The sequence below is a fragment of the Miniopterus natalensis genome, chromosome 2, assembly GCF_054644295.1.
Source record: "Miniopterus natalensis isolate mMinNat1 chromosome 2, mMinNat1.hap1, whole genome shotgun sequence".
Lineage (NCBI taxonomy): Eukaryota > Metazoa > Chordata > Mammalia > Chiroptera > Miniopteridae > Miniopterus > Miniopterus natalensis.
The window spans coordinates 146,584,355-146,610,460 of NC_142082.1; the positions used below are offsets into that span (position 1 = coordinate 146,584,355).

Consider the following 26,106-nt stretch of genomic DNA (forward strand, 5'->3'; position numbering starts at 1 on the left):
CAGGAAATTAATATTGATACATAAATATTATCTAATAATACAGTGAGAGAAAGACTAATAAAGCAAATGTCATAAAATGTTGTCTGTTGGGGAACATGGATGAAAGATATGCAGGAATTATTTGTACTGTTCTTATAACATTTTGTAAGTTGAAAATATTTCAAAATAAAACCATGAGATTTATGATTCAAATCAGTAAAATATTTAAAGTATTATTTTGCTGAACATGATGTTTTAGTCTGTTTAGGCTGCTATGACAAAATATCATGGACTGGCTTATAAACAACAGAATTTATTTCTCACATCACTGGAAGCTGGAGGTCTAAGATCAAGGTGTCAGCAGACTTGGTGTGTGCTGAGAGCCCACGTCCTGTTAGATTGACAGCCACCCTCTCTCTGTGTCCTCACATGACAGAAGGGCCAGGGAGCTCTCTGACATCTCCTTTTATAATGGCACAAATTCTATTAATGAGGGTACCACCCACATGACCCAATCACGTCCCAAAGGTTCTGCCTCCAAAGACTCTCACATTGGAGATTAAGTTCCGATACAGGAATGCTGAGAGGACACAAACATTCAGTCTACACTATATCCTTTATGTAAACTCTCCTACCTCTATATTCTGATAATATTTCTATTTTACCTCTTGAGGCCTGTGTTTCATATTTTGATGTGTGGTTTAAGCATGCCAACCTCAGAACTCTGTACTAAAATACAAAGCCCTGCACAAAGTATGTGATCATATAATACGTATTTATTAATTTACAAATGAAGAGAAAGTGCCTTTTCTAGAGTATTATTGTGATTCTAGATAAACATTTGAAAAGCTTTCCATGAACTAGTATTAATTGAATATTTTGTTGAAATAATATGTTATATTTAAGAAAATAATATGTTGTTTAATATACATATGAAAAGGCTTCCCCTCATTGTTTGACTTCAAAAACTTGAAAAAAACTCAAAATATTACTTTCCAACTGTGTCCTTCCATAACTGCCCACCTTAAATAAAAGGTGGCCTGCCGAAGTCACCGATGCAAAATTAACCTCCAAAACAGTACTGGTTTATGAGGCAGAAGTATGACAAAAGCTAAAATTCAGAGAAATGATAGCAAGAAATTACCTGGAATAGAATAGGAGCAGAGATTGCACTGTAATTGGCAAATGAGAAAGAGGAGAGTGAATGTGGACAACCCCTTCGAGAAATGTGACCTGAAGAGGAAGAGAATTGGAATTTGTTTCCTTCCTAAAATTTATCATTATTTATAATTTTAGTTTGTTTATTTCTTTATTTCAGTCTTACCAATAGTCTAGTTGGTAAGAAAGACAGTAAACCTTACATGAAGGCAAGAACTATTTGTTTCCTGTTGCATTCCCAGTAGAGTCCTAACACTATCAACAAATATGAATGAATGAATGAATGAATGAATGAATGAATGAATGAATGAATGAATAAATGATAAGATAAGCTTGCATTTTTTTCTGACTCAATAGCAAAGTTCTGTCCAGCCTACACATGGAGACAATGGCTCTTGTGTGGTTTCTGAGATGTGAGTCACTAATATGTCCAGTCATTATAACCAGATTTTATTTAACCCTTTATCTAATCTGTGATACCGGCCTATACATTCTACCTCTAGTCCATCAGAAAGCTTCCTAAGTGCAACAACAAACGTCAAAGCAGTTCAACCTTCAACAGAGAGAAGGCATTCACAAAGGGATCTCTGGCCAACACTGGAAAATAGAGGAACAGGATATTCTGAAAACAAGAGCTGGTTTTTCAGAAACAGCACTGCTGTAGGGCATTCATACTGGATCCGGGTGAGAGGAGCAGTCTGATCCCTGCACTAAGAAAACTAAGGGAGGTGGCTTAGTTTTGATCAGTGGCTCATAAAATAAACAAGGATTTGCTTCCACTTAGATAACAGTAAAAGAGTTGCCCTGTAGAGAACAACAGTGTATTAGTTACCACCAATTTTGGTTTGAAAATCAATCAGTTGTGAGTTTCCAACAGTGACTAATGTACCACAAAAATGAGTTTGTGAATCGCCCATCTCAGAGCCATATGTGAACCATAGTGAATCATGGGTACTAAACAACCAGCTGTACTTGGGTGACTCTGAGACTGTGTTTTTCCCACATTCAATATGAAAAAAGGCTGATGCACAGTCACAATGGGAGTGATTTAAATAAGGAATTACAGCTATTCTGGTATAATTGTCACCTGAATAAAAGATCTTAATTCTAATGGCCATGTTTTGATCAAAGCACACAAAACAAACACTTTTTTTTAAATAGGACTTTTATGCCAGCAAAAACATTATTGTAGCAGCATTTTATTCGAGGCATTTGCATTGTGGCCACTTTGTAAGTATTTGCAGAATGAAGATAAATACCTCAAGGTATTCTACCAACAGTTATGGAAAGACCTGGAGAAATAACAAGAATGAAGATATCTGGGTTTTTAACAGGCTAAGTCACAGGAATATTTGTGGTTTTATAAATATGAAAGACTTGCATTTTCAACCTACTAAAGTGGTGGGAGTGGGAGCAGGAATCATGAGAAAGAATGAAAAGATAAGCTGACATTTCCCACACTGCGGAAATGGATCAAGTCATTAAACTTGGTTAAGTGTTGTTTTCTCTCTTCTAGGATTCATTGTTTCTCACTTATTTTTATTTATTTATCTAATCCCTACCCAAGGACATTTTTCCATTGCTTTTAGATAGAGTGGAAGGGAGGGAGGGTGGGGGAGAGAGAGAGAGAGAGAAACATCAATGTGGGAGAGACAGATCGATCAGTTGCCTCCTGCATGTTCCACAACTGGGGCTGGGGAACAAACCTGCAATACAGGTACATGCCCTGGACCGGGAATCAGGCCTATGATCCTTTGGCATGCGGGTCGATGCTCTAATTACTGAGTCACATGGGCCAGGGCTATTGTTTCTATTTTAAATTTGTGCATTTATACAGTTCGATGTGAACTTAGGGACCTTTGAAAACACGACTTATACTTCAGAAACTTAATAAGTATGACTTAGGCTCATGGCTCAGGGGAGTATTCTATTCAACCATCAAATTTCTTTTAAAGATTCATAAACCCAAGGAATGTTCTTGGGCTCAGTGTTGCTCTTCCAGGCTTTAGTGATCAGAATGAAGGCTTATAATAGGGTGATTCTATTTAAGCAATTTAAGTCCACTTTGTTTAATTGTTCTTCTTTAAATTTCACTTATCTTTAAGAAATGAGAAAAAGAACCTAAGATAAAAACTTTCAAGGTCGGTATGGGATGATGTTGCATCACTGCAGTTATATATCCCACAGGGTGTTAATGAACTTTCTAGTTGTAGGTAGAGCTCAGAATTTGTGGGTAGAGTAATAATGATTTTTAAAGTACTGAAAATAAACATTTCTAAAAATTCCTCAGGAAAAGTAACTCATAAGCATTATAAATCTTCTTATAAAGCATCAGTTAATCACAAAGTTGAAATACTTTTAATTATCCTTTTATCATTTTCCATAAATATCTGAAGATATTTACAGAAATATCGCAGAGTATGATACACTTGAAAGTCCTCACCAAAGCAGTTAATTCAACAGGAATGTATTCAATGCTTCCTGTGTGTCAGGCACCATACTAAGTCCTAGGGACATGGTAAGATGCATTCCTGTTCTAAAGTAATGTGATACAGGCAGAAATATGTAGAGAACTTCATCACCATTTTGGATGTAATACATTTCTTTAAGCTTTTAAAGGTATTTTAACTTAAAACCTTATGAACTCTTTATTCTCCATCTTTCACTAAAAAAATAAGAATTACATACATAGTAAATTTTCACTACAGAATTTAACATAGGAGGTTTTAATTCAACACCTGTGCAGCAAGTAATATTAAATGAGCACCTTTTTAAAAAAATAAAATAAAAGGACCTGCTCTGAAGAAGACAAATCATAAGTAGCCAAATCAGTAAACCTATTTAAATTCTTCCTGGGGAATATTTATTTTCAAATATAGATGTCCTGCCAATCTTCTCTCTCATCTTCTGACTGTGCCCACAGTTCCTACTTCCTCCTCTCTTATTCGTGCCTTGACTGAGTACAAGTCTGGCTTCAATCAGGAACATTCTAAAAAACCATTCTTGCCTAGGTCACCCCTCATGGTCCTCTTAGAGTTAAAACCCGTGAACACTTTGCATTTTTATTGTATTTGGTATATTTCCAGAATTTGACTGTTCACATTGTATGTCTCTTCATATATGCTCATCTCCTGGCATCTATGACACACACTTTTCATATTTTTCATTCTTTTTGTTCCTCTTTATCTGTCTTCTTTGCAGATGCCTGTTCCCACATAAAAGAACTCTACAGGTTTTACCTTAGCAGACCTTTTAATCTCACTCTACACCCACTCACATTCCTTCAAATACCATATATATGTAGATAACAACATCTATATGGGGCTAAAAATATAAACCAAAATAAAAATTTTAATTATATTTCTATGTCAGACCTAACTGCCTCACTCCTCAGCTCCAGATCTACATAAAGAACTGCTTCGTAGGTACTTCTCTAAGCACATCGCCTCAACATGTTCATGTCATTACGCCCCCTCAGACTTCCTGCTCCACCAGTATCTCCTAACCCAGTGAAGAGCATAATCATCTGTTCCACTGCTCAAGCGTAAACGCTGCTCAGTGATACCCTTGACTTCTCCCTCTCCTCACACCACATACCTAACTGATAGCCATGTTTCCTCCCATCTGGCTCCTGCTTATTCTGAAAATACACTTTTGCTCTAGCTCCTTCCCAAACCTTCCCTGAGCTCACTTAGAACCACATCACAGTACCTATGGGTCAAGCCACGACTAGGAGAGGAGTGAGCGTAGTCAGAAGGTGAGAGAGAAGATCAAAGGGAACATCTATATTTGGAAATGAATATTCCATATCATATCCATTATTGGTGCTACTTCTTCCCCTTTTCCTCCCTCCATATTTCTCATTGGACAGAAAAATATGGTGTCAGATTCCTGATTTTCTCTTTCAAAGTTGAGTTTTCAGAACCATGGAGAGCACCTGATGCCGCGTAACAACGAACCAGTTGAACAAAATAGTAATAACTAATACACAATAGTAAGTAGTGAAAACAGGATTGAAAGATACTCTGACTCAAGAGTCTGTGCTCCCAAACCACTATTTCACATTGTACTCACCACTTAAGTATTAACTTAAATAAGTTAATAAAAACGAGGCTTGTTCTTAATTCAGCAATTAAGTCTAGAAGTCCACGAGATTGTTAATACTCAGGCACTGAGAGTTAAATCTCTCAGGCATAAATATAGAATTTACTTTTTAAGTAAAAATATCCAAATAATATGACAGCACAGTAGTGTGACAACACAGTAATGTAACATCAATCACCTTTTTATACAGAAGCAGGAAACAATCCAGCAAGAAAACCGGTTGAAGCATATCCTTGGGCCTTTGGGCTTAGGAGTAGCCAGACTTACACTGGACCCTGTGAACTTACTGTAGTGTTAAAGTTAATGTGACTGACTGAGTAGGTAGAGTTATCTAATTTGGACTAAAAGTGTTCTGCTTTTTCTTAGCCACAGAGGCAGCTTATAAATAAGGATAGAACTGTTTAAAGAGACATGTTGAGATGGAAGGAAGGCTAAAGGCAAGAAGACAAAATTAACCCAGAGGAAATATATGGGCTAATATATTATTTGGAAATTGAGGCAAAAAACATTGCATACTATAGTTGCCCCCTGGAACCTCTCATGAATTACAGTCTAGTGTAAAAATTTTGCTCATAATGATGATGAATTTATATAGAGTACATTAAATTATAATTAATATAAAGCAGACTATTATAATGCAGTAATATTTTTGTTGTTAAAACTGTAGAATCACAGAATCTTCAAGTATAATTAAAATTTAGGAGTGATTTGTATTTTTTTCTTATTTAATGTGAAACTCTACCTATAGCATCCCTGAAAGTTTATCTAGCCTTTGCAGGAATACTTTTACCAATAGGGAATCAGCTCTTCATCTGTCAGACTCATTCAGCATGGAGACTCCCATTGTTAGGGGATCCTTTCACATATGAATGTGAATTTGCTACCATGTGACCAACACTCGTTGGTCCATGTCTTAGTTTGCTGTGTTGCTATAATAAAATACCACAGACTGGGTAGCTTATAAACAACAGAAATTTGTCACAATTCTGGAGGCTGAGAAGTCCAAGATCAAGGCACCAGCATGGTTGCATTTGGTGAGGATGCTCTTCCTGATTCATAGCCTCTCACTGTGTCCTCACATGGTGGGAAGGGCTAGGGATCTATCTCTCTGAGCCTTTTTTATAGGGCACTAATCTATCTCATGAGGGCTCCATCCTCATGTTCTAGCACCTCCCAAAGGCCCCAACTCCTAATACTATCATATAAAGTACTGGATTTCAACATAGAAATTTTAGAGGAAAAAATATTCAGACTATAGCAGTCCAAATTGTGGCTTTAGAGTAAAGCAGACAGAATTACACTTTCCTCAGCATTTTAATCTTATAATAATAATAGCGTTATAGAGCTGAGAGGAATCACACATAATAACAAAAACATCTCTTTTGCATAAAAGAAAATATAAATGTAAAACAGTCATGCAGATCATGCAGCTTGATGTTGGTAGAGCTATTTCTAAAACACTGTTGAGTGACATTGCCTCTGATTCTTAGGTCTTTTTGAACTACATTCTTGCATTTTATTATTTTATTGTTATCATGTTACTCCCTCACACCATGTATATTAAGATAATAATCGTTTATGATTAGCTCTTACCGGATCAAAGTGAAACAACTAAGTTCACTTTGTTAGACTTTAGTAATAACCATGGTATTCCAAGCGGATAAAACACCAGCAGCTACATTTGTTTCCCAGGTAAGAATTAAGACAATCACGATCAAGAGATGCCCAACCAAATCATCATAGCATTACAGTACTTTTAGTTTTAAAAAACACACTAATCATAAAAAATAAATAAAAGATGCCCTTCTCCATGCATCAGAATGGAACAGATGTGTACAACAGTGCACAGATGCACACACAACACACTATTAGCATCCTATTTTCCAACTTCTCCTAGAGCAACTAAGTAATCACAGACCATAGTTTTTTTTACCAAATACTTCACCACTAAAACACCTGGACTACCATCTTTCCAGCCTCCAGCCTCAGTTTCTTTGCCATTTGTTGTCCAGCCCTTAAATTTTTTTTTTCAGCTTTCTGTTGTGGCAGCCTTCCACTTCCAGGGATCAATTTCTGTGTACATCAAAAGGGGCTAGTTTATGTTGCATTATCAGACAATCCTCAAATCTCAGTGGCTTAACATTTGTAAAGGATCATTTCTTGCTCACACTACTTGTGTTGTTAAGGATGCTTGGTTTATTCTAGCCATTCAGGGAAAATGCATGACAAGGGCTCTGGCTAGACACAACCTTCTACGATTGCTACTAAGAAACAGAGCTCCCTTCAATGTTCCTCACTGCCGACTAAAGGCTTCTACCTAGATGTGACACAGGCCACTTTCACTCACATTTAAACTGGTCAAAGCAAGTCATGTGATCAGAGGGAGCAGACAAGTGTAATCCTGTCATGTGTTTGGAAGGCAGAGAACCAGAGTGTTTGTGAAGCCCCAATGATTAACACTTCTCCCAATCCCTTCTGCCTGTTCCTCCCCTATTCACAGAAGAGGGTCGCCCCTTATTTTTCAAAAGCTAACCCTTTGGAAAATATCATCCCAAGATGCTTCCCATTAAAAGTATATAAATGGTGTCTCTAGAGACTAAATCAAACAGAAAGATAGGAGCTAACATAAATATCCTATCACTTGTTTTATATATATGTTCTTTTACTACAGGTACAAGTAAGTGAAAACAGTTTTTGGTAGCCCGGCTGAAAGAATAGTACAGGGCATTCATCTGGGATTTAGATTCTTAGATCTTTCTTCTTCTTAATTATTCAAAGGCCTGAGAAAAAGGCTTTGGAAGGGAAGGTCTGTGAATTTCTTCTCTTTCCCTTTTAGGATTTTCAAATGCAGCCACTATTTAGTCTCCTCCCAGACCTAGGAGCCCACAGCCGCAGCCTCGTGTTTGCACAATTATAGGAAGAAAAAGGAACCGTTTTCTTCACTGCAGAGACATCTATCATGAAGAATCAAGGAAGAACCTGGCCACACAGTTGTGAACAAAACAGCTTCTGACAGGCATTTGTGAGTTAAAGCAGCTACACGTAAGCAAGAGGTACATTTACTAGAAAAAAATTATATGTTGCACTATTTAAACTGCTGCACATAATCACATTCCAACTTATGAAAGCTTCCCTTTGTAAGATTTCTTCTCCATCATGGGCTTTTCACACTAATTTCTCTTTCCTTAATTAGGGCAAAACAATAAAAAACAAATACCTATTTTTGAGTGGATGACATATAACACATAGTATGTAAACACTATCTTTTATTTCATTTAAAACATTGCCAATGATTTCTGTATTTTACCTCTTAGAGCTAAAAAAAAAGAAGAAGAAAAAAGACCTTTATACTTGCTAAACCCCTCTTTTCTGAGTAGTATGAACAAAAATGGAGATTTCTTTGCTTCCCACATAATATCCATATTCAACTTTTTGTATCAGACTTTCCTTTTTTCAAAGGAAGAATACTGTTGCCAAGATAATCTGTGCGAAAATGGATAAAATAGTAAAAAGTATTTTTAAAGTGACATTTAAATTCTCCTCCAGTTACTTTATGCTTTCCATGATTTGAAATACTAACTTGGAAAAATATTCTCTAATAATAATCTCTTATCAATAATTATTCAGAAACAATGGCTTTAAGAATAAGTGTGAGTTTGGGTTTATTCTTCATTCAAGAGTATTTAATTAAATTATTTTTAACAACATTTAAAATGTGCTTTAGATTGCCCATTGGGGCTATGGTGTCACATGGTCAAAAATAAACCCATCTGTATAAAAGATATTGGTAACATATAGACCTGAGTAGTAACACTCAAGGAAAAATGTACTAGGATGTTCAGGAAAAATCTAGTATGAATTCCTTTTCTCTGAAACAGCAATTTCAATTAAGGGTACCTAATGACGACAACCCTGGAGGCCTTGGGGTGACTATGGATGCCTCACCTTTGCAATAATATACCTGTGACCTTGGTAAATGACCAAGTTGAACAATAATCTATGGGCTGCCTTTGAAGGTACATTAAATAATACAAAATTTCTGTAAACATAGTAAGTGTATATTGTTTTAAAAGAGCAAGATCATAAACACTTTGGATATTAGACTCTATCTCCTTAAAGTTATGATTCTTAAAACCCCTGTAGAAGATTCTGTATGGTGGACCAATTTTCTAAGAATCTCACATTCTTATCTATCACCATTATCTAAAGTGGATTAAAGATAACCATTTGGAAATTTGCCTATTGTTGTATCTTTTGTTCTTCTAGAGGCAGCGTGATGTAATGATTAAAAACTGGGGCTCCAGAATCAGAGACCTCTGCTTAAAACAATAGCACCTGCCTTACAGGGTTGTCAGGATTAAATGAGTAAATATTTAGAATGTTAAGTACTTAGCACAGTGCCTGTAGCAAAATGTACCTTCAATAAACACTTGTCACAATTATTATAATGTATATTATTTAGACAAGGTACATGGGGAAATTTTAGGTAGGCACACATATGAAGGTTAAATGCACCATAAAAATAGCCCACACTTGACTCATAGACACAAGGTGTGCCTAAACATCTACAAAATCATATTTATATTCACATTATTGAAAAAACTACTTTGGTATACCTGCTAAGAAGTGGGTTTAAATTGCCCTCTATCTCTAGCAACATTTAATGATAGTGCGAAAGCACAAAGATAGCTTAGAGGGTATATTTTCCAAGTACTTAGTTACTAGGATTTTTCTAGCTCGTACATAAAAAAAGTCAACCCCCAAGTTAAATCCAAGAATAAACAGATTTTTCCTTCATTTCAAAAGGCAGGTGAACAGGCTGGGATGTACCAGGCACAAGGCATCATCAATTACAACCTTCTGCATGTCAGTGTACATAACTTCCCGCACATCAGGTTGAAGCCCTCTGCCTGGCCAGTGTCACACAGCCAGGAGAAAGTGCCCTTCTTGATCTCTCTACATTTCTATCTTTTCTGTCTAACCTTGTTCAAATACTCATAAATAAGGGTGATTCCACAAAAAATAAAGGTCTATAAGATATAAGTTGTACTTTAATTGCAATGATTAGCCTGGAGATCTAAAGGAAACTACATAAAGAAGAAATGCCAATGAGCCAGATATGATTTGTAAAGAGGTTCCTTCTCTGTATAACTTCTTCAAAGAAAATTATATCATGTCAAATATATTGGAAATTTAGCATTTACCGAAGACATTTTAATATCATATTTCATTGATAAAAATTACAACTTGTTTTAGCTGAGTCAAAAACCTACTACTTCTGGTAAAATCTATATACATCACTATATTATCGAAACATTTCTTGTAAATGTGTACATGTAACAATATGTAAGCAGAAATTAATTCATAAAATAATTATGATGATTGGTTTTAATCATTTTAATGGAGCATAGTATACATTTATAATATCTCTCCAGATAGAATTCTATCTATCTAAACAAAGCTACATCAAATGCAAATCCTTTAGTGACTGAGACAAGGCATAAATCAATAAATTAAGCAATCTCTTACCAGAATAAAATGATCCTAACATTTCCTTTCTTCCAGAATGCTCTTGCAGATTTTCCCCAGTCAGGATAGGGCTTGTCCTGAAGCATCATATCGGTGACCTGAAACAATTAAAGAAATTAATTTAGCACTGTCAGAAATTTGCATTCAGGTTTAAGTATGTAGATGATTTACATTTTTTGAAAATAAAATATTTATGTATTTTAAAGTTAGAAAATATGCAAAGATAAAAATAAGAATACACTTCCTTCAGTTAAAAACTTTAATAGTTCATATTATTTACATAACAAATGAGCATGTTTATGGTCATTCAACATGTCAAATATTGAGATTGTTTTTTACACATCAATCAAAGTTACCTTATATAAGGCGGCATCAAGATACTATTAACCTCTCCATAGAAACAAAACATGTGATAAATTAAGTACCATATTTTTTCTAACTTAAACAGAAACTCCAGATCTAAATATTTTGTCAAAATATCACCTTCCCTTTGCTCCCTTTTATCCTTCAATGATATGGGAGGCATGGTACTTGAACCAGTTTTATGGCACATTTATTCTCATCACCTAGCGCCTCCACTCCATGCAACTAGCAATTCTGATCCCTCTCCCACAAATGTTCTGCCTCCTCCCGCGCGGGTTCTGCCCGTCTGCCGAGGCCTCGTGCAGTCACGTTACCGTTGTGACGTCTGCACTGCTCCCTCCAACTACAGCTCCTGACCCTTTTCATGTTACCTAGCACCTTCCACCTCCTCTTTCACTTACTTGTGCACATTTTTCTCTCCACTAGACTTTAAAATCCTTGAAGTTGAAGGTTTATTTTTGTATCCCTTCCAATATCTAAGGGTCTTTTATATAAAAGACTAAATATTGCTCAAAGAAGAAATGACAAAATGTATTAGGATATAAATGCTTGCCTTTAGAAATGCATTAACAAAGTAAATTGTTCATTGTCAACATCCCATGTTAATAGTTTCAGCAAATGTCCAAAGTATCATAAGTAGATGATACAAAAGCAGCTTTAAAAAACTGATGGGAATGAAAAATGAATTTCCTTCTTTCTTCTAATAAAGGAAAACATGTTCGCATATGTACATTCTCATACACATACACACTCTCACACACTCACACACACACTCACACACACTCACTCACACACACTCTTTTTCTTTTTCCAGAAAATATGCCTTCCCTTCGAGAGAAGAAAACAGTATTTAATTAATTATGGTTTTATTTAATGTTCAGATCCAAAAAAGCAAGACAGAATCAAAATTATAAAAATTGATATGGACTGCAATAAACTGAATAAAGTAATAAAGACGTTTCACCATCCATTAAAGTATATTTTCCTTTCGCCCTTAAAGCCTTAACATCGCACTTAAGGGTAACTTCCCACAATGGCCTGACCTGGAATGGGTAAGATTTAATCATTTGTGATGGAAAGTTGTGATTCAGTGGGGAGTCCCTTGGGATGAGTGGGCACCTTCCTGCAGAAGAAGGTGCATGGATTCTCAAGCAAGCCCATCTTGTGCAACACAGCACCCCAGACTGGTCTCAGAAACTCTCACTGGCCTGCTAAAGCTGCACACGCTCACTTAAAATGCAATCAGAACAGAAGGTAGAACCCAGTCTCCAGGGCATGTGTGATCTTAATTCTTTATATTCTTTCTCAACATCATTTCTACGACTAGAACTCCCAAGCCTCCCCTGGTTAATGGGAATCAAAGCGAGGCCGTTGACTTTCCTTGAGCAACACTGCAGCTTTACGCGGGCTCTGTCTAATTCAGAATCCACAGGAATTTTGTGTGATGTGGCTTGGACGGTTGAAAAGATTCAACAATCCCAAGTGGTTTTAATATAAACTCTTGATTTCTTTAAACTGTTAATTACTTTGATAAGTATAACTGCAACTAATATTAAGAATTCAAAAAGAAAAAAGCACTTGTTTTACTTCTCTTTAAAAGGAAACTTGTTTATGGATAGTTTTCTCATCTATTTATTTTCTTCATGACTCATTAAAATCACAAGATTTTATTTTCTTGCCCATGAATTGTATCTTCAATAAAAAAAAATCACGATATTTATCAAAATAAACAAGGGGAAGATGATAGAATAAAAATTAAGCATGAATCAACTGAGTTATATTGTTACTAAAAAATGAATAATGGTAAAAGTAGAAAAATTTATATCCCACATATTCTTGGGCATAGAAAGAGTTTTATATCACAACGTCCCTGGAGGAAAGAATTACTATTTTTCCAAATACAACAATTTTACCCATTGCTCCTTTGTCACCTTCTTGAATAACAATCTTGCTTCAAATTTTATTTTTACAAAACCTCAAGGTTAAGAAAATAAATACTTAAATAAATATTTCATGGTTTGCCAGCTTTTTAAAAGATTTAATTAATTCTGTTCAGCAATATTTATCTTGTTCCAGAAAGAGTCGCATAGAAACACATATTTTCATGGAACAGCATGATTATTGGGTAAATTTTATTCAACTTGCAATGTTTTCTCCAGGGTACTTTTTGGTAAATAATTATTATATTTTCTAGAAGGAGGCAATCTGTTGCTATATGACTAATTGTTACAGCAGCATGTTTTGTAAAAATGACATTCAAGGATAAAGAATTTCCCAGTAAAATGGCAAGATGAGAACAAAAAACATTTCTTTCTGATGCCAGACAGCTGGTCTTTTTCACCCCCAGCTTCCAACTATTTATTTTAAGTCACATCATCAGATCAATGTCAGGTCTCTTGCTAAATTGGCAAGGAGCAGAGACAGTCATTAAAGGGATGCATTCAATAAAGAAAAATCCAATTACCTTCTGCATTAGAGAAATCAAATTCATTTCTGGTGTTGGTCAAGGACAGTCTTTGTGGGGGGAAAAATGCAGGGAAAGACTAAAGATGATGCAGAAAGGCTGATGTGTAGCATAAATACAATACAAAACTTGTTGATGCTTCCTCCCACAGGGAGATTATTAGAATTTAAAATCGCAAGTCTTTTTTCTGAGCTGGAAGAAGTTTAACTCTTTAGTATCACAATCGTCCCCTTCCCCTTCCCTCTCTACGGGGTCTTTGCACAAAACTCGGAACCTCCTGATGGCCCTCACCCCACGGTGCCTTGTCCGGTGGTCCTTCTCAGTGGAATTTAAGCGATTGTAGGTCATGGGCATTGTTCAACCTGAGCAAAAACATGCACGTTGAGGTTGAACAGTCAGTAGATGACTGATCTCTGCAGGAATCTAAATGAAACCTCCAACCCTCTATGAGTTGAGCCTGCATGATGTTGTGGCAACAGTGGCAGCATGAAGACAGCAGCGATGACAGTGACATTTTACATTTGCTATAGAGCTTCCTGGCTTACAGAGCTCTTGGGTGTACTTTTCTTAATAACTGTCATAGTAACTTTATAAAGTCAGTCACTATTTTGCATCTTTCACCAATACGGGAGGAGAAGTCAGTGAGGTGAAGGAGCCGAGCAGGGTCACACGCCTAACGTGCCGTTGGGGGCCTCAGCTCTGCAGCCAGCCGGCCTGGGTCCTAATCCCGGGGCTGTCTCTTACTACTCTCTGATTTGGGGCAAAGCAGTTACTCCCTCTGTACTTCGGTTTCTTATTCATTATCTAGGGGCACTCGATACATATCAGCAGGCGTTAGAGTAATTATTTGTGTAATCATTTATATATGGAATTCCTACCCAAGCATTTTGCTTCATGTGACTATTACGTTAAATAACTGGATTCAGAGTCCAAGGACTTGGCAGTCATTCTCATCGCTTCCATGACAAGATTATCATATTGAATTATTAGAAAATGATAAAGATAAAATGTTAAAATATGTTACAGTCAAATCTTGATGTTAAGAATCAAAGGGAAGGGAGACCACTGACAGAAGGTTGCGGTGATCTCTGGAGTGTTCACAGAGGATTTGGGTAACATTCTGAGCATTAATTTGAGTCCTGTATCATTCTCCAGTCTAACCTTAGCCTGATTATAAGCTACTCACACGCAGGTACTACATATACTATGCCTTTAGTCTCATTTGATATTGTTTTATGTTAAGCATGTGATATGAATGTAAAATATTAATTTATTAGGAAAATAAGATCATAAAATGACATAATAACAATAACTATGGCTACATAGTCCACCTCTTGAGACAGCTATTGTTTAGTGGAATATCATTTAAAACAAGCAAGTGCAATTCTATTAATAAATAAGCATATATACATTAAGTATATTTATTTTATTTTTTGTTTGTTTTAATTTACCTTTATTTGAAAGTATTACAAATGTGTCCTTTTTCCCCCATTGATCCCATCCACCCACATCCATCCCACCCCCAGGCCTTCCCCATACCATTGTCTGTGTCCATGAGTTATGCATATAAGCATATAAGTTCTTTGATTAATCTCTCCCCACCCACACCCCTCTCCCGCCTTCCCTCTGAGACCCCTCAGTCTGTTCCATGCTTCTATGTCTCTGTATACAGTAAGTATATTAAAGAACAAACATATGTATATAATTTTGCATGCTAGTTTGCAACTTTTTGCTATTTAACGATATATCTTGAATATCATCCTGTATCAATACATATATATAAAGCTACTTAAATAGTATCTTCTTTTTTACCTTCTACCATACTTTTTATGTGCATTTTCCTGATAAAAGGTTTCTATTTTGTTCTAATTTTATAATTTATAACTTTTATAATTAAACTTCATTTAATGTATGTATTTACTATGTCTTTAGATTTTATTTACTCCCTGCTGTGAACATTGATACAATTATCTAATTTCTGCTTCTTCTGCCTCTGCCTTCTTCCCCTCCAGCATCCTGTTATACTTATTATTTTTCCCATTAAATTTTTTGACTCTTTGAATATTTCCCCTCATCTAAAAAGGATGAGAAAATCAAAATATTATATTTCCTTACACTGTATATCACTTCTATGTTGTTGGAGTTTGGGAATATTCCTATATTTTGTCTATAACCAGAAGCCATGCATTTCTTTTAACCATAGTCCTAAAATTAAATTCACTCCATGATCTTTTCCAGTACATCTGCTGGAGTTTCCCAACTGCTTCCATCGCCTGACCTTTGTTCTGTAATATATTATTCAGGAAGGCTCATGACAACAGTGTAGCCTACAACCAAACTATTTTCTGTGTCCCTGACTAATAATTAGGGTGAGCATAAAATTGTTGAGTCCCGATTTTTTCCCCTTTAGAACTGAAGACATTGCTTCTGTTAACACTACTGAGTGGTATCAAGGAGAAAGTGCAATGTGGAATTTTTTGTTCCATCTTTACAGGTAGATTATTTTGTTGCTTTGCCTTGTTTTGTTTTGTTTTGTTTTGCTTGGATGCCTGCAGTATTTACTTTTTATTTTGAATGTAGTAATTTTGCTAAGTTTATCTATTGTTGTGTCACTTTTTGAGGGATAATTTCCCTCTTAGTTTAAAGACTCAACTCTTTATTCTTTTAAGTCGTTTTTAAATTAAATTTATGGGGGTGTCCTTGGTTAATAAAAGTACATAGGTCTCAAGTGTACAATTCTATGTACATCATCTTTATATTATTGTTTTGGAACCCTTAATTATTTATTTTCTTTTCCATTATTTTAGTTCTATTCTTTAGAGAAACAACTATGCACATAGTGGTTTTCTCTGTCTTCTATTTCTACACCCCTTTTAAAATTTTAATTCCGCTCACTCAGTCATGTCCCATACTATGATTATCCCTGTTTTGATTACTGTTTGTCCTGCTTGAGAGCCACCATGCTCTCCCCAGGACCTTCACCATGTGTGAGAAATAAAAATTTTCACACCCTTTGATATAAGTGTGACATCATCAATCCAAATATCAGAACAAATTTGGGATGGGGGTCCACCCATGTCTATGGAGCCATCACACAATAACACACCCAACAAACACCATCACGAGAAATAGTTTGTTTGTGATTTTTTTTCTCATGTCTTATTTATGATTCTAATGTTTTCTTACATAATCGTGGCATCTTCTGATGCCAATATATTCTTATCACCAAAAAGCAATGCCAAAGGCCATTCACAAATTTAAAAATTCCTATGAAATTGACATAAGGAGAGGAAATCCAAGATGGCACAAGAATGAGTGGAAACTAAGCTGACACTCTCCCAGGACCAATCTGGAATTACAACTAAAACACAGAAAAACCATCCTGAAAACCAACTGAAGATGAGCTGGAGAAAACCCTCATAACCAAGGAGAAAAAGTGGAGACCACACAGAGACTGGTAGGAAGTGCGGACGCGAGAGGGCTGCTGGGCTCCCACAGGCAGCAGCTGAAGGTCCAGAGGGAGATCTCAGCTGTGGGGGTTCCCACTGAGAACTCGGGGGCCTAAACCCCAGGCTGGGCTTCCCAGCCTAGAGAATCAGAACTGAGAAAGGTGCCCACATAGCATCAGGCTGTGAAAAGTGGCTGGGTTTCTGCCTGCCAGGGACAGGCAGCTGGAACTGCAGGCACCCTCTTAAAGAGCCAGCCCACAACGTTTCATGTGCAGCCACTCACCTTGGGCTTGGCACATCATAATTAAAATGCCAAAACCCAAGACAAAGAGAGAATCTTAAAGGGAGCTAGAGAAAAGCAATCTGTTATCTACAAAGGAGCTCCTATAAAGCCGTCATCTGACTTCTCATCAGAAACTACAGACCAGAAGGGAATGGCATGAAGTATTCAAGGTAATGCAAAACAAGGATCTGAAACCAAGACTACTCTATCTAGCAAGATTATCAATCAAGACAGATGGTGAAATAAAGAGCTTTCCAGACACACACACAAAAAAAGGCTAAAAGACTTTATCACTACAAAACCAGCATTACAGGAAATGTTAAAGGGACTGCTATAATTAGAAGTAGAAATAAAGAGAATGAGAAACATAAGCATAAAGAAACAAAATGGCAGTAGATAAGTATCTTTCAATAATAACCTTAAATGTAAATGGATTAAATGCCCCAATAAAAAGATATAGGGTGGCTGAATGGATAAGAAAACATAACCCAAATATATGCTGTCTACAAGAGACCCACCTCCAAACAAAAGACTCACACAGGATGAGAGTGAAAGAATGGAAAAAATTTTTCCATGAAAATGAAAAAAAAGCTGGGGTAGCAATACTCATATTGGACAAAACAGACTTCAAAATGACCATAACGGGAGACAAGAAAGGTCATGACATAACACTAAAGGGATCAATCCAACAAGAGGATATAACCCTGATAAACATATATGCGTCCAATATATGAGCACCTAAATTTATAAAAAACCTTCTAAAGGACCTTAAGGGAGAGATCGACAGCAATACAGTCATACTAGGGGACTTTAACATCCCACTGACTTCACTGGATACGTCTTCCAGACAAAAAATCAACAAGGAAACAGTGACCCTAAATGACACACTAGATCAGATGGATTTAATTGACATTTACAGAACATTCTACCCCAAAGCTGCAGAATATACATTCTTCTCAAGTGCACACGGGACATTCTCAAAAACAGGCCACATGTTAGGACACAAAACAAGTCTCTACAAGCTCAAGAAGATTGAAATCATATCAAGAATCGTCTCGTACCACAGTGGCATGAAAGTAGAAATAAACTACAATAAAAACACTAAAAAACATTTAAACACATGGGCACTGAAAAGCATGTTTTTAAACAATGAATGGGTTACCAAAGAGATCAAGAAAGAAATCAAAAACTTCCTGGAAATAAATGAAAATGAACACACAACAACTCCAAATCTATGGGACACAATGAAAGCAGTCCTAAGAGGGAAGTTCATAGCACTACAAGTCTATCACAAAAAACAAGAAAAACTTCTAATAGACTCTCTAACCCTACAACTTAAAAACTTAGAAAGAGAACAGCAAGAAAAGCGCAGAGAAAGTAGAAGGAAAGAAATAATTAAGACCAGATCAGAAATAAATGACATAGAGACTAAAAATCAATACAAAAGATCAATGAAACCATGACTTGGTTCTTTGAAAAGATAAACAAGATTGATGAACCTTTAGCCAGACTCATCAAGAAACAAAAAGAGAAGACCCAAATAAACAAAATCAGAAACAAAAGAGGTGAAATAACAACTGACCCAACAGAAATACAAAGGATTGTAAGAAAATGCTATGAACAACTATATACCACCAAGCTAACAACCTGGATAAAATGGATAAATTTCTTCAAAAATACAACCTTCCAAAACTCAATCAGGAAGATAAGAAAGCCTAAATAGGCCTATAGCTGCTGATGAAGTTGAAGCAATAATCTAAGAGCCCCCAGCACACAAAAGCCCTGGCCCAGATTTCTTCATAGGGGAGTTTCACCAAACATTCAAAGAAGAATTAACACATATTCTCCTCAAACTATTTCAAAAAATCCAAGAGGAAAAACACTTCCAAACTCTTTTTAGAAGGCTAGCATTAGCCTAACTCCAAAATCAGATAAAGACACTACAAAGAAAGAGAATTACAGGCCAATATCCCTGATGAATAATAGATGCTAAAATCTTCAACAAAATATTAGCATATTGAACCCAGCAATATATTAAAATGATCAAGTGGGATTTATTCCAGGGATGCAAGGCTGGTACAATATTCCCAAATCAATAAACATGATACATCACATAAACAAATTGAAAGACAAAAATCACATGATTATATCAATAGATGCAAAAAAAGCATTCAATAAAATCCAACACCCATTTTTGATAAAAACTTTCAGCAAAGTGGGAATAGAGAGATCATACTTCAACATAATAAAGGCCATATATAACAAACCCACAGCCAACATCATACTCAATGGGCAAAAACTAAAACCATTTCTCCTAGGAACATGAACAAGACAGGGGTGTCCACTTTCACCACTCTTATTCAACATAGTACTGGAAGTCCTAGCCATAGCCATCAGACAGGAATAAAACATAAAAGGCATCCAAATTGGAAGGAGGAAACAAAACTGTCATTATTTGCAGATGACATGATATTGTACACAGAGAATCCTAAAGACTCCACCAAAAAACTACTAGATTTAATAAATGAATTCAGCAAGGTAGCAGCATACATAATTAACACCCACCCAGAAATCGATGGTATTTTTATACACCAATAATGAACTCTCAGAAACAGAAATTAAAAAAAAAAATCCCATTTACCAATGCAACTAAAAAAATAAAATACCTAGGAATAAACTTAACCAAAGATGTAAAAGGCCGTTACTCAGAAAACTACAGAACACTGAAAAAAGAAATAGAGGAAGATATAAACAAATGCAAAAATATACCATGGTCATGGATTGGGAGAATTAACATCATTAAAATGTCCATACTACCCAAAGCAATCTATAAATTCAATGCAATCCCTATTAAAATATCAAAGCATATTTTATGGATCTAGAACAAACACTTTGAAAATTTATATGGAATGAAAAAACAGCCTGAATAGCCACAGCAATCTTGAGAAAGAAGAACAAAGTTGGAGGGATCACAATACCAGATATCAAATTATACTTCAAAGCCACTGTAATCAAAACAGCCTGGTACTGCCACAAGAACAGACATATAGATAAGTGGAATAGAACAGATAACCCAGAAACTGACCCAGGCCATTAAGGTCGATTAATATTTGAGAAAGGAGGCAAGAACATACAGTGGAGTAAAGACAGTCTTGTCAATAAATGGTGTTGGGAAAATTGGACAAGTACATGCAAAAAATGAAACTAGACCACCATCTTACACCATACACAAAAGTAAATTCAAAATGGATAAAAGACTTAAATGTAAGACATGAAACCATAAAAATCCTAGAGGAAAACACAGGCAGCAAAATCTCAGACATCTCTCGTAGCAATATGTTTGCTGATACATCTCCTAGGGCAAGAGAAACTAAGAAGAAAATAAACAAATGGGACTGCATCAAAATAAAAAGCTTCTGCACAGCAAAAGAAACCATCAACAAAACGAAAAGAAGCCCAGTGTATGGGAGAACATATTTGCCAACAACACATCGGATAAAGGGTTATTATCGAGCATATATAAGGAACTCATACAACTTAACAAAAGGAAGACAAATAAACCAATTAAAAAATGGGCAAATGACCTAAATAGACACTTCTCCAAAGAGCACAGACAAATGGCTAAGAGACATATGAAAAATGCTCAGTGTCATTAATCATCAGAGAGATGCAAATTAAAACCACAATGAGGCATCACTTCACACCTGTCAGAATGGCTCCATCAACAAGTCAACGAACTACAAGTGCTAGTGAGGGTGTGGAGAAAAGGGCACCCTACCTAGTACACTGCTGGTGGGAATACAGACTGGTGCAGCCACTATGGAAAGCAGTATGGAGTTTCCTCAAAAGATTAAAAATTGACCTGCCATTTGACCCAGTGATCCCACTTCCAGGAATACATACTAAGGAACCCAAAACACCAATCACTAAGAACTTATGCACCCCTACGTTCATAGGAGCTCAATTTACAATAGCTAAGATCTGGAAACAGCCAAAGTGCCCATCGGTAGATAAGTGGATAAAGAAGCTGTGGCACATTTACACCATGGAATACTACACAGTTGTAAAAAAGGACCTTTTATCCTTTGGCACAGCATGGAGGGAACTAGAAAGTATTACACTAAGTGAAATAAGCCAGTCAGAGAAAGTCAAACATCGCATGATCTCACTTATATGTGGAATATAATAAACAAAATAAACTGATGAACAAAATGGATCCAGAGACATAGAAGCATGGAAAAGACTGAGGGACCTCAGAGGGAAGGCGGGGGTGGGGAGTGGGTGGGGAGAGATTAATCAAAGAACATATATGTTTATAGGCATAACCCATGGGCACAGACATTGGTATGGGGAAAACCTGGGGGTAGGATGGATGCGGGGTAGAGGGGATCAATGACGATAAAAAAGGGACATCTGTAATATTTTCAACAGTAAAGATAAAGAAACTTAAAAAAAAGAGAGAGAGAATGTGACAAGGAAATTTCAATGTACTTCTGAAACTCTCCCTCCAAGCATCCAAGAGTGATATTAAAGACAAAGCTTCATGTTATATAAATCCTTCATATAAAATATGGAGAAATTAAAATATCCCAATTCTAGCACCCCTACTCTGAACATAGAAGGAGACTACAAAATGCAAAAAAAAAATCAAAAGTGGCTGAATTAACCGTGCAAATGTACCCACTACCAGAATATAAGCTGCGTGATTACAGGGATTTTGCCCATTTTGTTCTCACTGTGTTCCCATCATCTAGCATTGTGTTTGGGGTACTGCAGGCTCTTGGCAAACATTTACTGAATGAATGCATAAAAGGATAAATGGACGAACAGAAGGAAATCAAGAGGAGCATGAGGAAGGCCAGGGTCAGTAGCCCGCTCCCAGTAGCTTTGTGTGTCTTCCCACTGAAAGCTCCTCCAGCAATCAGTGGTGATGAAGATGCTAATGGAGGTGGTAGCAGTAGTGGGGGCAGGGGTAATAGTATAGAAATGGTACAGTGTTCCTTTTCCTCCCAACCCTGCCCCTGGCCAGGAAGAAAGACACAGGCGATGTAGAGTTAAGATTCTAACAGAGGTAGAAATGGTCTTTGTCAACTCCTAGAAAAATTAAAAAGTCAAATATCATTTCAAAGAAGAGGGATAGTAAGCCTGAGATGCACGCTTAGTCACGTGATCCATGTGCATAATATATCTGTTTTATTGTAAATTTATTTATCAATAAATAAGGGCACATAAATCATATATTTTAAAGATTGAAAAGTAGTACACTCCCATATGCCTTATTTGCGGTGTGACTCGTTGTATAACAGAGGCGGGGGAGCTGGACAGTGCCCAGCCTGTGTATCGTGTGGTGGCCCAGTTTTGTTGGTACACTTGCATCCACTGTAGCATAGCATTATGTTCTTCTTTCCTCTTATGTCATCTATGTGGAAACAAAGTCTAGATTGCATTTTTTGGCAATAGGGGACTATTGTACTGTATAGGGCAATGTGTTTTTCCCCCTTTTGCTGCTCCCTGACTCCCAACACACATACCACATACACGGACGTGCATATACAATCAGTCTTACACAAGAGCACCTCCAGCTGAGACAAAGAAAGACCCAAGGTCCAACCAGAAAGGACTATGCACACTCACAGGGGAACATTAGCTGAGTATATAATTAAGTAAATGGAAACCATGGATGGAAGTTTTCTAAATTACCTAGCGATGCCTTGAACAAATTGCTACAAGAACTACCTGCAAACCACTGGCAAAAAAAAGTATACTGGCAAACAGAAAACTTGGAATGTATTCTACAGCTTTTCAGAAGCACAACCAGGATTTCATAAAGCATGAATATTAATGCACCGCTTATTATCTCCAATGATAGCCTGCACTGCCTTCCTGATGTATTGCACCTTATTGCTGGATCCCTGCTGATTTACAATGAGTCACAGACTGTTTTATTATTAAGTAAGGAAATTGGGCATGTCTCAGAATACAGAACATTTAGAAAAATATCCCTGAATCACCTGAATACAGAAATGTACACAATCAAAAAGTACTTTCCCAAGCAAAGTCTGCAGAGATTCAAATAGTGTGTTAACAAATGCAAAATAAATATGATGTGCCCCAGTACAATTTCCTTTCTACCACATTGAATTATAATTTAGAATAAATGAAAAAGTGAGAGTTGTTACTAATTTTGCTGAACAAGAAGCCAGCAGAAAAATATTTATAGCATCTTCTGACATGTTATTCCTTGTGACTGGCTAAATTATCAAATGACAGTAGCCCAATATTACATGATTGAACATTTATTTTTGTTTTGGGCTTGAAAGAATGAGTCGTTTTCGGTAGGCACATCTTCTGTTTTGTTGACATAAATAGGTGATTGTTTCTAGAGAAATTATACAAAATACACTATAATATGATGGCTTTATGACTGTATATATGAATGGAGGGCCAATGGGGAGAGAAAGGATATTTTCAGAAATGTGACTGTAAGAACCATTATCCACCGAGGAGCCCTTGGAACACAGAAAGAGCAAACATATCCTCAAAGGGAAAATCAATCTCATTTTAAGGATGCCAGCATTCCAGTTTTTTGAATGAAATGCCTAATACATGCTGGCCCTAATGAGGGAGCTAAAGGAGCTGACTCAGTCTCCCAGGCCCAGGACCTCCATCTAGCCTGGTATTTTGCTGCATAATTATAATTTATCAAAATATTCAACCAACTCTAAAACATGACAAATCCAAATCTATGGGCCAGTGGGGTGAAAAGACACTCCACTGGGTTAATATCTGTACTGTGAGTAAATAGTAGGTCCAAGAAAAGGCTGATAATCATCCATCTGATATAACCACCTTTGTTTCGTTTTCAGAATTTGAGAGATTTAAAGTAAAGCAACCACCAAGTAGCATGGTTTATAAGTGAAAGCAAGCATTATTTTGTGTTCTATTGTTGCCTGAAGACAGATATAATTATAATGCTAAGTACTGAATGTTGCATGATGTACTGGCAGGCTTAGAAATTCTAAAGCAATAACCTAAATATGTATCTTTGTAATAAAAATCCTACTTATCAGCATTCACTGCCTAAAACTAAAACCAAATATTTTCATTTTAAATACAAGTAACACATTGGTTTTAGGGCATTTTTTAAAAACTAAATCTAGTAAGTATGCTTTAATCAAACTTTAGAGATGTAGCTATTTGTTCAAGATGTTTTCATTAAAATTATTTTAAAATTTTATATATATCAAAGGGCATATTATGTATAAATAATACATAAAGAATAAAAGTAGATAGTAGACCATGTTCCCACTGGGTGCCTTAAAAAAATACAATCAAGTCAAAGGTCTTGAAGCCCTCTGTGTACTTGTCCCAGTCAATTTACCCTGTCTGCCACTACAAGAGGTAACCACATCTCTAAATCTTGGATTTTTAATTCCCACTTTCATCTTTTTATTTGTGGTTTCACTCCATCTGGATGTAACCATAAATATAACAAAATATTGCTTATATATTTTTTGTGTATTAATAGTTCAGCAGAATAATATCATATGATTTTTCTATATCTGGCTATTTTTCCTCAATGTTATTTTTCTGAGGTTTATCTAGACTGAAGCATATAGTTATATCTTTTATCTCCATTTTATTTCCATTGATTTTTTTTTTCATTTTTATATAGCTTCTTTGTACCTTTTTTCTTTTAATCTGGATTAGTCTTACAAAAATTTGTCAATTTTATTAGGCTCTCAAAAATTTTGAATATTTTAATCCTCACTATAGTATCTTTATTTTTATTATATTAATTTATGCTCAGATCTTTATTTCCTTCATTCCATTTTTCAGCACATGGAAGATATTCTGGCTTCCATTGTTGCGAGGTAGAAATCAACAGTTTTTCATTTCTTTACAGGTAATTGCCTGGCATTTCTTTAAATATCCTTATTACTTTTAAGGTATTTTTCCTTTAATGCTATGTAGTTTCACTTTCATTTGTCTAGGTACTGGGTTTTTTTCCTGTCCTGAGTTTATTGTGATTTTCGAAGATGAAGATTCATGCATTTCAACAATAAGGGGAAATTCTAAGCATTTTTTTCCTTCAAAACTTTGCTTTTCTCCTATCCTCTCTATTTTTACCTTTTGGAATTTTGATTACATCCACGTTATAACTCACTTCATATCTCTTACCTTCTTTTAGATATTTTGTATTTCTTTGTACACCATTTTGGAAAAAATTTTTTTCATGTATTTTATACTTTACCTACCTTTGTCTAACATGCTCTTTAACACAATAACTAAATTGTCCATTTCAATCATATATTTTTATTCCTAAAAGCTCTGTTTGGGTTATTTTCAAATGACCCTGTCTTTCCTGACTTATATTTTCAATTCCCTCTTTATTAATTTGGATATATTATTTAAATATCTTATTTTATGTTCTATACAGATAATTCTAAAAACTGAAATCTGTGTGAGTCTAATTTTGCGGGTTGTATTTACTGCTATTACTATAATTATTTCCTTGTGTGTTTTTTAATTTCTGACTTTTCAGCCATATTTATTGGCATTTTTTGTGTGGAGGTTTTTTAAGAACTGCTTTGTTAATGTGCTCCTCCAGAGAGAATGTATGCTTGGTTCTGTGAAGGACCTAAAGAAATTTCCAACTGGGGATCGCTTTAAAATGAATTCTTAGTGTGGAGCTTTTTAAACCTGCAGGTGGGGAGAACTGGGGCCATCTACCCACTTGAGGAATAGCGGAAGGTTAAAAATACTCAGGGGAGGCT

The 26,106-nt window shown here is 35.9% G+C and overlaps 1 protein-coding gene across 2 annotated transcripts in view; it reads right to left on the reverse strand.

The window, feature by feature from the left end:
• TMEM117 (transmembrane protein 117) overlaps nt 1–26,106 on the reverse strand; it is a 388,807-nt gene that overhangs the window by 120,240 nt on the left and 242,461 nt on the right. For both annotated transcript variants that reach the window (XM_087813934.1, XM_016201158.2), the window contains one exon: nt 10,771–10,868. In XM_087813934.1, coding sequence (XP_087670060.1) covers nt 10,771–10,868 — 98 coding nt within the window. The remainder of the gene's footprint in view (nt 1–10,770; nt 10,869–26,106) is intronic.